At 53.4% G+C, this 14,809-nt stretch overlaps 1 protein-coding gene across 1 annotated transcript in view; it reads right to left on the reverse strand.

Moving 5' to 3' along the window:
• Nucleotides 1-266, reverse strand: part of HCN4 (hyperpolarization activated cyclic nucleotide gated potassium channel 4) — a 42,877-nt gene extending 42,611 nt beyond the window's left edge. The window contains exon 1 of the mRNA XM_040493213.1: nucleotides 5-266. Coding sequence (XP_040349147.1) covers nucleotides 5-202 — 198 coding nt within the window. The 5' untranslated portion in view covers nucleotides 203-266. The remainder of the gene's footprint in view (nucleotides 1-4) is intronic.
• Nucleotides 267-14,809: the final 14,543 nt, after the last annotated feature.

Genomic DNA, 14,809 nt, shown 5'->3' on the forward strand with positions numbered 1-14,809 from the left:
GGGGCTCCGAGCCGCCCGCGGCCGCCGAGGGTGAGGGTGAGGGCAGCGGCCGCAGCCGGATGCTCCTGCGGCTGGGGTCCTGGCGGCCCCCAGCCCCCTCCTCCTCGGCGTCCTCTTCCTCGTCCATGATCCACGCCTTGGCCCCCACCTGCTGCGGAAGGCTGTAGAGCCGCTTGCGCATGGACGGCGGCAGCTTGTCCATGGCGCCAGGGGCCGGGGCCCGGCCGGGGCAGGGGCGCGGGTGCGGCGCCGCCGACCCGCTCCAGGTCCGCCCGCCGGTCGGTCCGCCAGCGGGGACGCGTCCTCCGCCGCCTGCTCCGGACCGCCTTAGGCGCCCATGCTCGGGGAGGCTGGGTGCCGCGGGGAGGCTCCCAGTCCCGCTCCGGGTCCCCCGGCTCGCAGCGCTGCGCCTCCTCCCGGGCCGGGCTGGGCGCGGGGACCCTGCGCTCCCTCCCTCCCTCCCTCCCGCGTTCGGGGGCGCGGCGCGCGGCCCGGCTCCAGGCGCCCCGCCCCCGCGGGGAACAATGGGCGCGGGTAGAAGCGGCGCTGCGGCCGCGGCGCTGGGAGAACCGCTCTGGAGCGCAGAGCGCACGACCCGCGCGCCTCTCGGGCGTGCGTCCCGCGGGCCGGCGGGCTATCAGTCTGTCCCGCCGCCCCGGCTTTATGGCCAGCCACTCGCGAGCTCGCCTCGCCTCCTCTGGCCGAGCCCGGCCGGCCCGTCCCGGGGCTCCCGCCGCAGCCGAGCGGAGCACAGCGGCCCGCCGGGCTTACATCAGCGGCCGCCTCCCCCGGAGCGCCCTCCGGCAGCGCTGGGCTCCCGCGCCCCGGAATATTCATGAAGCCGCCGCAGCTCGCGGGTTGCCATAGGAGCGGCTCCCGCAGCCGGGCCTGCCTACCTGGGCTTCTTAAAGGAGCAGCGGCGCGCGGGCCGGGGGCTCGGAGAGGGGCGGAGGGTGGGGGGCGGGACCCGCGGGCGCGCAGGGTGGACCCTTGCCTGACCTTAGGGGCTGGGGTGAAAGGTGTCCTTAATCATACACCTTCGAACACCTTTCCTTGGACAAGGCTGGGAGCGCGCCCCAAGTCTAGGATTCCAGCTTGGGTTGCCAATTTCCACCCCAAGACGGGGCGGGGGAAAGTGGAGGGGGGGCGGGGGGGACGGGGTTTCCTTGATCTCTCCTTCTCCGAGCTCTAGGCTCGCCTTTCCCCGGCGGTTTAGCTTCTCAGCTGAGTCTCCGACCCTGCTCCCGGGAGGCGGGCGGGTCTTCTGGATGCCGAGCCCCCAGGCCTTTCCTCAAGGCGCCTGGAGAGGGGGTTTCCAGGAAATGCGCTGCCTCTGTGCTGCTCCCGGGGTTTTCCTGCGACACGGGCGAGGGGCGAATCCCCACCCCCCCTCCGCCGGTCTTTCCCCTGCGGAGGCTCGCAGCTGCCGGGCAAGGAGGGCGTGGGGAAAACTCCGGGAGACACCGGGCGCGCGGGTGAGACCCAGCCCTTCGAGGTAAGACTTCGAGGAAATGCGCCCGCAGCAGCCTCGGACCGGGGGTCCGATCCCCGTGCACACCTCTTCCGATGTGGTTCCGACGGGGGTTTCTGAGACCAGGGGGGCTGCAGCGGGGAGCCAATAGGCAGGCTCCTCTGGAGGCCTGGCACTCTGGAGCTAGCTGTGGACCTTCTCCCATCCAAATTGTGACACCCCCATATGGACCAACGCCGAAGGAGTTCCCGCTCCACCCTACCCCCTACCCCCCAAGCAACTGTACAATCGCCTCCCCCTTTGAGTCTGCTCCCCACCCCCACGCCCAGGCCAGCAAGCCATCCAGCTGTGTGTCCTCTCTCTCCCTGTACGTTCTCCAGGGCTTATGGACAAATCCCACCAGCTCAGCCAGAAATACCGCTCTTTTTCCTTCCACACCCCACGATAGCCTGACACCCCCGCCCCTCCACATCCACACAGGCAGGGCTGCCACACCCCCTCTCCTTGGCCTGGGGGCTACCAAGATGGCTCAGGGGTTACTCAGATCCTGTCATGTCCAGCATCCCAGATTAGGTCCTGAATGAGGACGGGGCATTAGAGGGAAGGGGTTGGCCAGGGAAGGCTGGAGTTTGGGTTAATGCTGAAGTGGACCCTCAGCAAAGTCTGACTGACGGGAGAGAGGCAAAAAGGTCCCCTAGCCTTGCCATCTGTCTGAGGAATAACGTGAAGTTTTTCTTCAAAGGATTTTTTAGTCTCATTCTTAGCCCACTTGGGACCACCTCCCCCACCCCATTCAGAGCAGAAATTTTGGAAGCAAGATGGGAGGAGGCCGCCTGGCAGGTGCTTCTCTGCTCTACCCACTGGACCACAGGACATCCCATGGGGGGAGGGAATGACTAGCAGTGATGTCATCACCGCTAGCTGGCATTTCTACTTTTGAGCAGCTCTGAGCTGACAGTTCTCTGCACAGATGCTGGGAGGCCTAATCCTTGAATGTCCTTGGGTCTCCTTGAAGAGTGTTCTTAACGGGCTGGGAGCCCCGCCTGCCCTGATGTGCCAGCCATAGGGAGAAGACCTCCGTTTAACTCACTTCTTTGGGCTTCTGGATACAACTAGGAGCTAGTCTGCCCTACCCCAGCTTCAGGAAGTCAGTCCAAACAGGATTCCCAGCGACCTGTGGTAAGGGCATCTTCCTCTAGGTACCCTTCGTGGCCACCCAAATCTTGGCCATGTCCCACCTTTTAGTCCCCATGGCCCATGATCTCCCATCAACCTGAACACTGATTACCCAGTGGAGTTTATGTCCCCTTCAGGACTGAGCTCCCGAGGGTAGGACAGATTCAATTCATCTCAGGGACCTCAGCACCAAAATGGGGGGGGGGGGGAGGAGGACAGAGAGCAGATCAGTAAATGTCAACTATGGATGAGCAACCCTAGAAGCCAGCTATGCCACTGAAGGGGGTCCTTGAAGTAGATGGAGGATATGACCAAGGTTTATGCTTCCTGGGTTACTCCTGCCACGGGCTGGCCAGGGGTCAGGGCCCTCAGATTCCTCTCCCTCTAGCCCCTCACCTACCCTCAGTTTGGTTAGTAGCACTCATCTAGGACCATCTAGGATCACCCTCGGGTGCAGAAATGACCATTAGGTAAAGTAGGCATATGGTAATGCTGGCCTCTCCTGTCTCCTCTGTGTGAAAACCCTAATGGAGGACAGCTGTGGCATGTCAGCGGTGTGGGGGAGAGAGGAAGAAACCCAGGCTTTGATGGGCTCTAATTGTGGGAAATCTTGGACACAGCCTTGGGAAAGAGGAGAAAACTCAAGATAGGAAAGAAGTGTGTACTAAATCACGCCTCAACCGATGAGCAATTTGAGGAGGGGGACCTCGCTGAGCTCGGGGTAGCTAGGGAGGACTCCCTGGAGAAGGGAGTCAGATTTGGTAAGAGACAGGTATCCAGCACTTTGCAGTTGACTCCGTATCTGTTAAATCACAAGAAATTTTTGTGGGCCAAATATGATCAGATTGTCGGGATTTCACTGGCTCTAACTAATATCCTTGCTCCCATTTGCAAATAAGGGAACTAAAGCACTGAGACATTGCCATTGCCAAATGTCTCACAGCAAGAAAATGGTGGAGCTGGACGCCCAGCCAAGGGCCCCACAGGTTGGGCTCTTCTCAGCTGCCCAGAGGACTCACGCAGCTACGGTGCCATTCTGAGTGCGTGGTTGAAGCAGAGAGGAGGTGAAGAATGGAGCCCCTGCATTCTGTATTCTCCCCATTGCTCCTGCCAGGTCTCATGCCTTCTCATTTCCAGTGCCACCTTAGAAAGCCCGGGGTCTGTTCTGATTCATCTGGTAACACAGTGGACAGAACCTGGGGACCCCAGGAAGGGGAAGGCCCTGCCTCTGGCCTGAGACAGAGACCTGTGGCTCTCAGCTTCATTGGGGAACTGAGTGTCCCTGGGAGACAGATGTGTCTCCTCTAGGGCCATAGGGGAGTCTGGGTATTCCTGGACTGCAAACCCAGAAAAAATCTGGGTCTAAGAGAGAAGAGGCTGTGGGATGGGCTAAGAGAAGGGATGAGCTTCCTTCTCTGCAAGGGATACTGAATTCAGAAGATCAGCTGGGAGTGGGGTGGGGATGTAGCTGATTATTATAGATCAACCTCAGACCTTATTTGGCAGGAATCTGGATGGGCAGATGGGTAGAGGGGGTTGAGATATTCTGAAAGGTTATTTGCTTGTGGGCCAAGGGCATTGTTCTTGCTTAAAGAAGTGGCTCCGAGGTAGGGCCGTGGCTCCCACACCATGTTATGCCAAGGTTTTGTCCAGTCCTGCTTAAAATTTAACCGAGAGAGAGAGAGAGGGAAAGAGAGAGGGAGAACAATGTAGGATATTTTAGGGTAAGGTTGCCAACTGCCCTTCTTAGAAGTCTGTCTTTATTCTAACATTATATCCTTGCTGCATTTTCTGTGTTGAAATGCCCTTTTATGAAATCATAGTGCCAGGAGATGGTATTTTTTATGTCCTCGGCTAAATAAAAAGTTGGCATGGGATTCTGTGTTTGTTCCCAAAAATCATTTTTGAAATGTTATTGGTCTGTGAATTCCAAAAGTCTGGGAGCCCCCACCATAAACAATAGAGCATGAGACTGGAAAACAAATCCAGTGGAATTAAATACTCCTCTGTCATTTACTGCCTGTTTATGCCTCAATCTTCCTCATGTGTGAAATGGGTTTAATGATGTGTACATCATAAGCTATTATGAAGACCAAATGAGACATGAATGCACAGAATATGACATCTCATTTGTAGTAAGTTCTCAACAAACATGGAATGATAGAATAGTGAATAAAACCTGGGTGGCTCAGTCGGTTAGGTGTCTGACCCTTGGTTTCAGCTCAGGTCATGATCTCATGGGTTTGAGCCTCACATCAGGCCCTGTGCTGGCAGCGAGGAACCTGCTTGGGATTCTCTGTCTCTCTCCCCCTCTCTGTCCTTCCCCTGCTTGCATTCTCTCTCTCTCTCTCTCTCTCTCTCTCTCTCTCTCTCTCTCTCAAAATAAATAAGTAAACTTAAAAACAAAACAAAAAAAAAAAAAACCCTGCAATGGCCAATGGAGAGGAGACAGCCTTTAGAATCCAATTTAGGGCATATATTTGTCTTTAAAATTGCTGTTGGGACAAAAAGGATGCCTTGTTATGCAGGATTGCCTTCTTTGAATTCTTCATCCCTGGTAAGTCTTGGCTGATTCTCCAGAAGGCAGATTTTCTTCTCGCTGGATGAGCACTTGCCTAAGTGGGATCAGAGAAATTGACCCAGAGGTCACACCCTTGACCTTATGCTCAAGGCTCCCACCATTCACAGGTGCAACTCCATCTTTCTGTTTAGGGTAGATATGGTCCTCCCAGTGCACCTTCTGCTCTGCTCTGAGGCAGGTCTGCTCTGTGGGCTGGAATTGGGGGTATGTAAATTTCCTGCTGGTTGTCCTGAACTGGGGATGAGGCCCCAAGAAGTAATATTGGAATCTGCTACATTCCCTCAGGTTTCCCATCTCAAGGCTTCCTGATGAAAAAACTGGAAGGGAAAAGGAACATGGGAGCAGCCCGACTGGATGTAGATGTATGGAGAGAACTAATTAACCACGCAGTCTTGACCAAGCCTTGGTGCCCGTCCCTGAGCACAGCCACCAATGGATGGAGGCTGAGAATGGGGCATCTGGGTGGCTCAGTTGGTTGAGTGTCCAACTCTTCATTTCAGCTCAGGTCATGCCTGATCCCAGGGTTGTGGGATTAAACCCCATGCTGAATGTGGAGCCTGCTTAAGATTCTTTCTCTCTTTTCCTCGCCCCTGTCCCCAACTCATGCTCTCTCCGTCCTTCCCTAAAAAAAAAAAAAAGATAGAGGCTGAGAAGACAAAGAGATGCCCTATTTGAGGCAGTTCTCAGTCTGGTCAAAGCAGTGAAAGACCATACCAGAAGTTTGTAATCAAGGGTCAGAGTGAGTGGTTCAGAAGCTCAGAGCAGTGGTGCTCCTGAGTGTGGTCAAGGTGGGCTTCCTGGAGGGGATGGAAAGTGAAGTGGATTTTCTAGACAGTGGTTACTGTGTGTGTGTGTGTGTGTGTGTGTGTGTGTGTGTGTGTGTTTCTTTTGGGGGAAACAGTGAATGGAGCAGCCTGGCAAGGGTGAGGCCTGCAGAATTCTCTGTGGGGTTAATGAGGCATTGTCAAAGGATAGACCTAGGGTAGCATCCACCCCAGGGGACCACTACATGGTTGCTCTAAGCTGGCCCTAAAAGAAAGTCTGCTGTCTCCATAGGAGGAGGGTATTGGGTCCTTTTGACCCCCTCCTCCCAACACACACACCCTCACAGTCTGGCTGCAAAAACTACTGGGAGCCCACGTGCTCACCCTCCCCCAATGACGTTAAGGCACTACTGAAAGAAAGTCCCTACAGGCTCAGTTTCCTATTGGATTTGCCATCTGCTTTCTTCCAGCTCTGCCTTGTTTCTTTAGGAGCTTGGAGTGTGGGCTATGGCATTGTCCCCTACTCTACCCCCTGCCTCTGTGCAGGACCCCACCTGTGAGTGCCCAGAGGCTGGCAGAGCCCAAAGCCCTTTCATCCCCAGGCCAGGCCCTTGATCTCTCCATTCTCCCCATCCCGCACTCCCGGCTACTCTCCAGGACTCAGCCAGGACCCTGGCAGGGACATCATGCCCCTTTCCTCTCAGGAAGGCAGAAGAAAGATGTGCTGACAGCTCAGCCAGGCCTGGACTGTGTCTCTGTGTCCCACCAGGGCTCCAGGACGTCTGGGCCACCTGGACTCAGAGCCAGGCTGGAGAGTGAGGCATTTGGGGTCGGGGGAGGCTCCCGAGGTGCTGGCTGAGCTGAGCTGCCAAGAAGTTAAGTACCAGAGACTCCTCTGTCCCAAGTCTGGAATTCACCATATATCAGGGCTGAAGTGAGTTCAGACAGGAGCTCCGGAATGGTTCCAAGCCTGCGCTGGAGGAGTTAGGGAGGGAAAGGAAGAGACAGGATGGCCTGGGAAGGGGGAAGAGGCAGAAGAGGCTTGGCAAACAGGACAAGGTGGAGGATTGGAGGAGAGTGAGGAGCACCGGGCGGGGGGGGGGGGTAGGTTTCCACCCCCTCCTCAGGGAAACCTGAGGTGGCCCTTACTAATGCTGGGCTCCTCCCTTCTGCCAAGGCTTGTTCATGCTGTCCTGCCCTCTGTCCTCTCCCCCACTCCTCTCCATATTCTTCCCCCAATTTCACATAGTTCCTGTTTTCGTTCAACCGTTCACCCCTTTATTTACTGAGCCGACTATTGGAGTACCTACTGTATAATGCTGAAGATCCAGCCCCTAATCTCCAGCCACCGCAGGCTGTGACAAGAATAAGACAGAGACAGAACCTCTTGTAAAGAAGCCAGGGACAAGGGTCATGTGATGTGGACAAGTGGCTGGAGCGCCCGGAAGGAGGAGGAAGAACGTGGAGGAGGGGAGCAGGGGGAAATGGTCTTGGTTGAATTGGCTTTTGCAGAAGGCATGTGTGATTTGGAAAAGTGGAAGCAGAGAGGTGGCCTATGCCGGGCAAAGGGCACGGTGTGAACAAAAGAGGGGCAAACGGGAGCCCGTGCACTGGGGTGGCTGAGCAGTCTGGGGGACGGCAGCCCTGGTGGTCGGGGTCGGGGAGCACGAACACCCAAAGGTAGCCTGGCTCTGGAGGCAATGGGGAGTGTCTAGACCTGACTTAAGACAGGCCAGGACTTTGGGGACAACCATCAGGTTGTGCCCTGGGAGCCCAGCCCTGTACTCAGGTCTTCAGTGAGTGAACAAGAAAAGAATAAGATACAATCCCCGCTCTTGGAAGCTCACAGTGGAGTCAAAGAGATTAAAGTAATGGCACAAAACCATTCAGTCATCCTGCCAGAGTCAAGGACCTGGCCCCCAGATGCCTGTGGGCGCATACAGGGAGCCACAGCCAGGGCTGGCAGCTGGTTTGAGAGCTCTGCTCTCCAGCTCCCTGCAAAGCACATCTTTTGTACGGGCCCCACAGCCCAGCCTCCCTCCCACGAGCCCTGCGCATCAGGATAACCTGCTATTACATGAGCCTTTCGCTGGACGCCTTCCAGAGAGAGACAGTTCCGCTGTGTAATGAGAGCCGTGCCCCACAGGCCACCCTGCAGGGTCCAGAGCAGAGGCAGTGTCAGGGAGAGGGTGATAGAGGCTGTGATAGGGGCTGTGGCAGACACTATGATAGGGTCTGTGATAGAGGCTGTGACAGGGACTGTGGCAGTGGCTATGACAGGGGTCTATGACAAGGCTGAGACAAAACCTATAACAGAGGCTGTGACAGGATCTGTGACAGAGGCTGTGATAGAGGCTGTGATGGAGCTGAGATAGGCTGTGATAGAGGTTGTGACAGGGACTGTGACAGTGGCTGTGACAGGGGCTGTGACAGGGGCTATGACAGAGTCTGTGATAGAGGTTGTGATGGGACTGTGACAGGCTGAGACAGGGGCTGGGACAGAGGCTACTACAGGGGCTGGGACAAAACTGAGACAGAATCTATGATAGAGGCTCTGACGGGGGCTAGGACAGAGCCTGTGACAGGGGCTGTGACAGAGTCTGTGGCAGAGGCCATGACAGGAACTGTGACAGGGGCTATGACAGGGGCTGTGATAGGGGCTGTGACATGGTCTGTGACAAGACTGAGACAGAATCTGTGATAGAGGCTGCGACAAAGGCTGTGATGGACTGTGACAGGAGCTGTGACAGGAGCTGTGACAGGAGCTGTGACAGAGTCTGTGATAGAGGCTGTGATGGGCTGTGACAGGGACTGTGACAGAGTCTGTGATAGAGGCTGTGATAGGGCCGTGACAGAATGTGATAGAGGCTGTGACAGGCTGATACAGGGGCTGGGACAAAACTGAGACAGAATCTACGATAGAGGCTCTGACAGGGGCTAGGACAGAGTCTGTGACAGGGGTTGTGACAGAGTCTGTGACAGAGGCCATGACAGGAGCTGTGACAGGGGCTATGACAGAGACTCTAACAGGAGCTATGACAGAGGCCGTGACAGAGGCTGTAACAGGGGCTGTGACAGGGGCTGTGACAGGTATTGTGACAAAGGCTGTGGCAGGTACTATGACAGATGCTGCCACAGTGCTGTGACAAAGGCTGAGACAGGGACGGTGAGAGAGCCCGGGACAGAAATATGACTAAGTCTGGAACCACAATCAGAGTTGGGACAACAGCTCCCGGAGCCCAGGCCTACACTCCCACGGTTGACAGAGCAGTTGGCGGTGACAGCAGCAACACAGCAAACACATGGGCCCAGCCAGGCCCAGGCACTTGTGGAACCGCCAACAGGCTGAAGCTGCCACAGGAGAGCGAAAGGGGGTGAGTGAGGCCCGTTCCCAGCCCCCCTGCCGTGGGTTCCTGTGTGTCCATGGGTAAGTTTCCGGGCCTCCGTTTCCTTGGTAATGCCTGCCTTGGGGAGAGGCCAGGTCGCAGAATGAGACCGGAGCAGATGTGGACCGACCGAGGGTCCCTGTGAGACTCCAAGCTTTTTCAAGGGGTCTCAGGGTCTCCCCAGCCGCCGCCAAGAACAGCCTGCTGGCCGAACAAGAAACGCACCCTCCACCTATACAGACAACCATTCCCCCCATGTGTGGGTGCTAGTGTGACGCATAAAACACCGATTTGTTTTAAAGTATAACTGAATTCATAGTCGTGAAAACTGACATTTATGGAGAGCTAGCTCTGTGCCAGGCACCTTGCCAAGTGCTTAGCATGGATTAGCTCATGTAATCCCTGCTAGAGTCCTGGTCAGGTAAGTGGTATTATCTCCATTTTACAGATGATTAAATCGAGGCTAGTGAGGTTGACTAACTTACCCAAGCTCCCACCGGCAGAGGAAGAGCCAGGATTTGCTGGCAGTTACGTCTGACACAGTGTCTTAATCTCACCCACCATTGGCTGCTTTCTCAATCACAACTGCTATCACGTGAGATGTATTTTGAAGCTTCAAAGCCAGAGATTTTTTTCAGCGTAAAAGAGGTCCTTGTACTCGAATGGGCTGGGACCTACTGTGTACAGGCTCCAGCAGCCCTGCTGAAATCACACGGGTGCCCTGACTTGTGCTTCCTCCAGTTCCTGGTCTTTAATGCACCCGGGGCCACCTGGTGATCCCACTGTATTTTCCTATCTGCCTGTCCTCATGCTGTTCCCATCGGTTACCATTCTCCCAATCTTTGCACCTCTTCCTACAGAGTCCTGCCCATCAGCATTGAAGCCTGATCAGATGCCTTTGATCCAAAAAGGTCCTCTTTGAATCCTATTGTCTCTTTCCCTCCTTCCCATCACATCTAATCTTCTTGAAAGGGAGGGAAGCCCTCGCCTTTGTCTCTCAACTGCCACCACTCATTCCTTAGCGTGCAGCCATCAGGCTTTGCTACCCTGTGTCTTCAGCAAGACCAAGTCCACCTTTCGTTCCCTTCCTTACCTCCCTCTTCTTGAAACATCCTCTTCCCTTGACTTCAGGAGCACATACTCTCCCGATGTCCTCTCCATCTCTGGCAGTCCTCAGTTTCCCGTGTGGGAGGAGGAGGGCTTCCTCAGCCGACTCCGCATCTCTTGGCTTCATTCCTGACTCTGTTGCCCGTGCTTTCTTTTCTTATGTGAGCTCTCTCCTGGGACACTGTCACCCAGTGGGCTCAGTTCTCATCCATGCCCTCAGCCCAGACCTCTCCCATGAGCTCCAGATCTGGTTGTTTAATGGCCTCTTGGGTATCTCACAAGCACCTCACATTCCACACGTTCTTCTTCAAAGACCCCTCTTTCTTCCCAGTCAGTGAATGACCACCATCCTTCCAGTGGCTAAAGCCCGAAACACGGGCATCGTTCCTGACTCCTTCCACCACCAGTCCCACCACCGGCCCCCATATCCAATCAACTCCAACGTCCTGCTATTTCTCCTTCATAAATATCTCCCAAGTACGCCTACTCCTTACCATGTCCGCTGACACAACTCCAGATTACTTCTTGCCTAGGCCATGACAGCAGCCTCCTAATGGAACTCCCTACCTCCAGCCTTGCCTTATTAAAACCCATTATCCATGATGCATCCAGAGTGATTTTCCAAAATGTAACTCTGGCATATCTGCTTAAGACTCTATGATGATTTCCACTGGGCTGATATTCCACTCTATGATGATATCCCACTGGCTGGGATAAAGGCCATCTTTAATGGCCTGGCCACCATGATTTCCTCAGCCTTCCATCTCAACAGTGCCCTCCTTCCCCTGGCACTCTGCACTCATGCACTTTCCTAGACTTTCTGCTTGTGGTGGTAGCGACACTCTCATTAATGACTGCAGTGGCGATCATGGAGATGTTAGTTGTTGATGATTAAGGCGGAGTAGCAAGTTGAAAACACTGCCTACCACATTGTAACGGCAGTCGTTGGAGGCAGAACCGTCCCACAAGGTTGGTAACCTATGCCCATCTCAGGACCATCTGCAATGGGGTTGTTTGGGGACTCTCTAGTCAGGGCACAGCTGTCTTCCCATGGTGACTCTTGGCTGTCAGCCTGAACCTATGTCCAGTATTCATCTCTTTTCAGCCTTGAGTTGATCCCAGCAAGTTGGTGCAGTAGTGGCGAGGGTGATGATCGTAGAGGGACCATGCCTTCCCACGTAGTGGGAAGATGCCACTGCTGTCAGCCCTTAGTGAGGACACAGGCAAGGTTAGCCACGAGGCCACAGAAGACCAGCTCCAGCCAGTTGGTGCCCCAAGCTCTCTTTGCTGGTGACTCTCTCGGTGACCAGCTGAGGTGGTGCTTTGACTTTCTCGGAAGCTTAGGTCTGTAGCCCCGACCAACCACCCGGTTTCCGTGTATGCCCAAGACCGGTAGCCTGACCTCCATCACGGGGCACTGGCTTGCCAGGCGGGGCCTCTGACACCCCTGATATAGACAACATTCTTCCCCAGATTCAGCATTTGTTTGCATCTATAAATATGCATGGGGGCTATTTTCCTGAACTTGGGAAAGGGATTGGGGGCTAAGAAGACAGGAGATGAGCAGTCTGGAGGATGACAAAAAGGCATCTGGCCCTGTGGCAGTCTGAGAAATGGTAGCCAAAGATAATCGAGTCCTAATCCCTGGAACCCGTGAATGTTACCTGATATGACAAGACACTCCAAAGATGTGATTAAGGATCTTGAAAATGGGGAGATGACTTTGGATTAGCTGGGGAGGCCCTAAAGGCAATCATTAGTGTCCTTGTAGGAGGGAAGCAGAGGGAGATTTGACACAGAACAAGAAAGCAATGTAACCATTGAAGCATGATGCCATGCTGCTGGCTTTGAAGATGGATGAAGGGGCCATGAGCCAAGGAACACAAAGAAGGCAGCTCTAGAAGCTGGGAAAGGCGAGGGAAAGATTCTCCCTGAGAGCCTCTGGAGAGAGTACAGCCAGGCCTGCCAGCACTGTTATTTCAGCTCGAGACAGACTTCGGACTCCTGGCCTCCAGAGCTGTAAAAGAATAAGGTGTGCTCTTGTAAGCCAATGGTTTGTGGTCATTAGTTACAGCAGCAGTAGGAAACTAAACAGTCCCGTTCTGTCCTCCTTCTCCGTCCCCTCTGTCTTCCTCTTGCGCTGGGTTAATCCCCTTGGTGTTAGCAGGGAGGTCAGACACTGAGCAGTAGAGAAAGCTGTTCTCCTCACTTCTCCTCAGGGCCCAGCACACTCTGGTTCCAGGAAATGGAGGCTTTGGGAACATTGGAAAGGGGACACTGCCTCACAGCAGTAGTCACACATGGGTCACTGTTGGAGTGGCTTTGCTGGCAGCAGGCACTGAACCAGGAGAGGAGAATTCCAGAGAAGCCATATGGGGATTGTAGCTGACGGGGTGATGCTTCATCATATGTGGGCTCCCTTTTTGGAACTCCCAGAAATACTTGTGGCAGAGGAGGAAGAGGGCAGAGGTCTTGTAGGTGCCAGAAGAGAAACAGCAGGAACTTTGGGTGATGGATGTTAATGGAACTTTATTTATAGCCCCAAACTGGGAGGGTCTGATAGCATTTGTGTTACATTGTTCTTCTAGCCCACTAGTCTCTCCCTGACTTTACGCCAGGTGGCTGATTAAGCAAGTAATGATTTCCGAACTCTTTTCATGCCCTTTCCCCATTTCCATTCAGCTTTTTATCTTTTTTTCTTATGGAGTTGAAGGAGTACTTTCTATATTGGGAAGAGTTTTTCCTTTTCTATCGTTTATTGCTACAAATACTACCCCCCCTCCCCCCGCCCAATTGTTATTTGACTTTTGTTACGGGGCATTTGCCATGTCAGAAATTTTCATATTTTATATAGTGAAGCATATCAACCTTTCTTTTAAAAAATTTTTAATGTTTATTTATTTTTGAGAGAGGGAGAGAGAGAGAGAGAGAGAGAAAGTGTGTGTGTGTGTGTGTGTGTGTGTGAGTCGGGGAGGGGCAGAGAGAGAGGGAGACACAATCTGAAGTAGGATCCAGGCTCTGAGCTGTCAGTCAGAGCCTGATGTGGGGCTCGAACCCACAGACTGCAAGATCATGACCTGAGCCGAAGTTGGACGCTTAACTGAGCCACCCAGGCGCCCCAACCTTTTCTTTTATAATCTCTGACCTATATCACACCTGAAAGAGCTCTTCCCCGCCTGAAGAAATATTTATTTACATTCTCTTGTCTATAAGCACATGCCATATGCATATGTAATCGATCTTTTCCCTATTAACTAGCAGTGCCCCTTTTCTCATACAGTACATTTCTATCTGTATGGATATAGATTCTGGATTCGATACCTATTCCGTGATTTGCTTCTTATTCCTGTTCCTATAACACAACCTTTCCCCCAAATTACCATAATGTACTATTATCTTTTTAAAAAAGAAGAAGATAAAGAATCTTTCTCCTCTCCTGCTGTCTCTTTCAGAATTCTTCCAGCTATTTCCTGTGAGATTAACTATATATAATTATTTGATGCTGGTCTTTTGATTAGGATTGCACTGGGTTTACAAATTAATTCAGAGGAAATAGATATCTTTAGATCATGGTATCTTCCCTTCCAAGAGGAAGGTCTGTCTCTATTTAAATCTTCTTTTGTGTCTGAGGAGAATCATGCCATGGTTTCAGCCCTGGTGCAGCCTTTTCTCTCATTTTTGTTTCTTTTTGTTCATTTCTGTCAAGTTTGGGGAGGGTAGTTTTGTAAACCTGCATTTAAGCCACCACGATTCCCTGAAGCCTTTAGCTTTGTACTGCGTTGGGGGCGAAGGCGGAGATGATGAGCTGAGGCTGTGGATGGGGGTGAAATTCAGAAGGAGATTAAATGCTAAGTGAAACAGAACCTTACAAAGCTCCAGCATTTGGGGGGAAAGTGAATGTGGTGGGAGTGGATGAGAGAGAGCACACAGAAGGGAGAGGCCAGAACTAACCAAAGGGTGTCAAGCAAGCCAGAGGATGAGGACATTTCAAGAAGGGCACAGTCAACAGAGCCGGTGTTGCTGGGAGGTTGTGGAGAATAGCTGCGATGAAGCCGTGGGATGTGTTGGTTGTGGCTGGTTCAAGGTCAGGTGATCCTATCACTCCGCGTTTAAACTGGCACGTTGAAAACGATTCTGGGACAACAGGGGCAACCCAGGGTTATTTCTGGCAAACCGGAACACATGGTGCCCCTGATTATGGTGACCTCTGAGAAAGTGGTCTCAGCAGATGACATCCACAGTGCCCATCGTTGTGTCAGTTGAGGAGTCAAGACAGTGAGACTAGATTGTTCTTTTTAGAAGTCTGGCCAGAAAGGTAAGGAGA

This window comes from Herpailurus yagouaroundi, unplaced genomic scaffold (assembly GCF_014898765.1).
Source record: "Herpailurus yagouaroundi ecotype Mexico unplaced genomic scaffold, PumYag 184, whole genome shotgun sequence".
Lineage (NCBI taxonomy): Eukaryota > Metazoa > Chordata > Mammalia > Carnivora > Felidae > Herpailurus > Herpailurus yagouaroundi.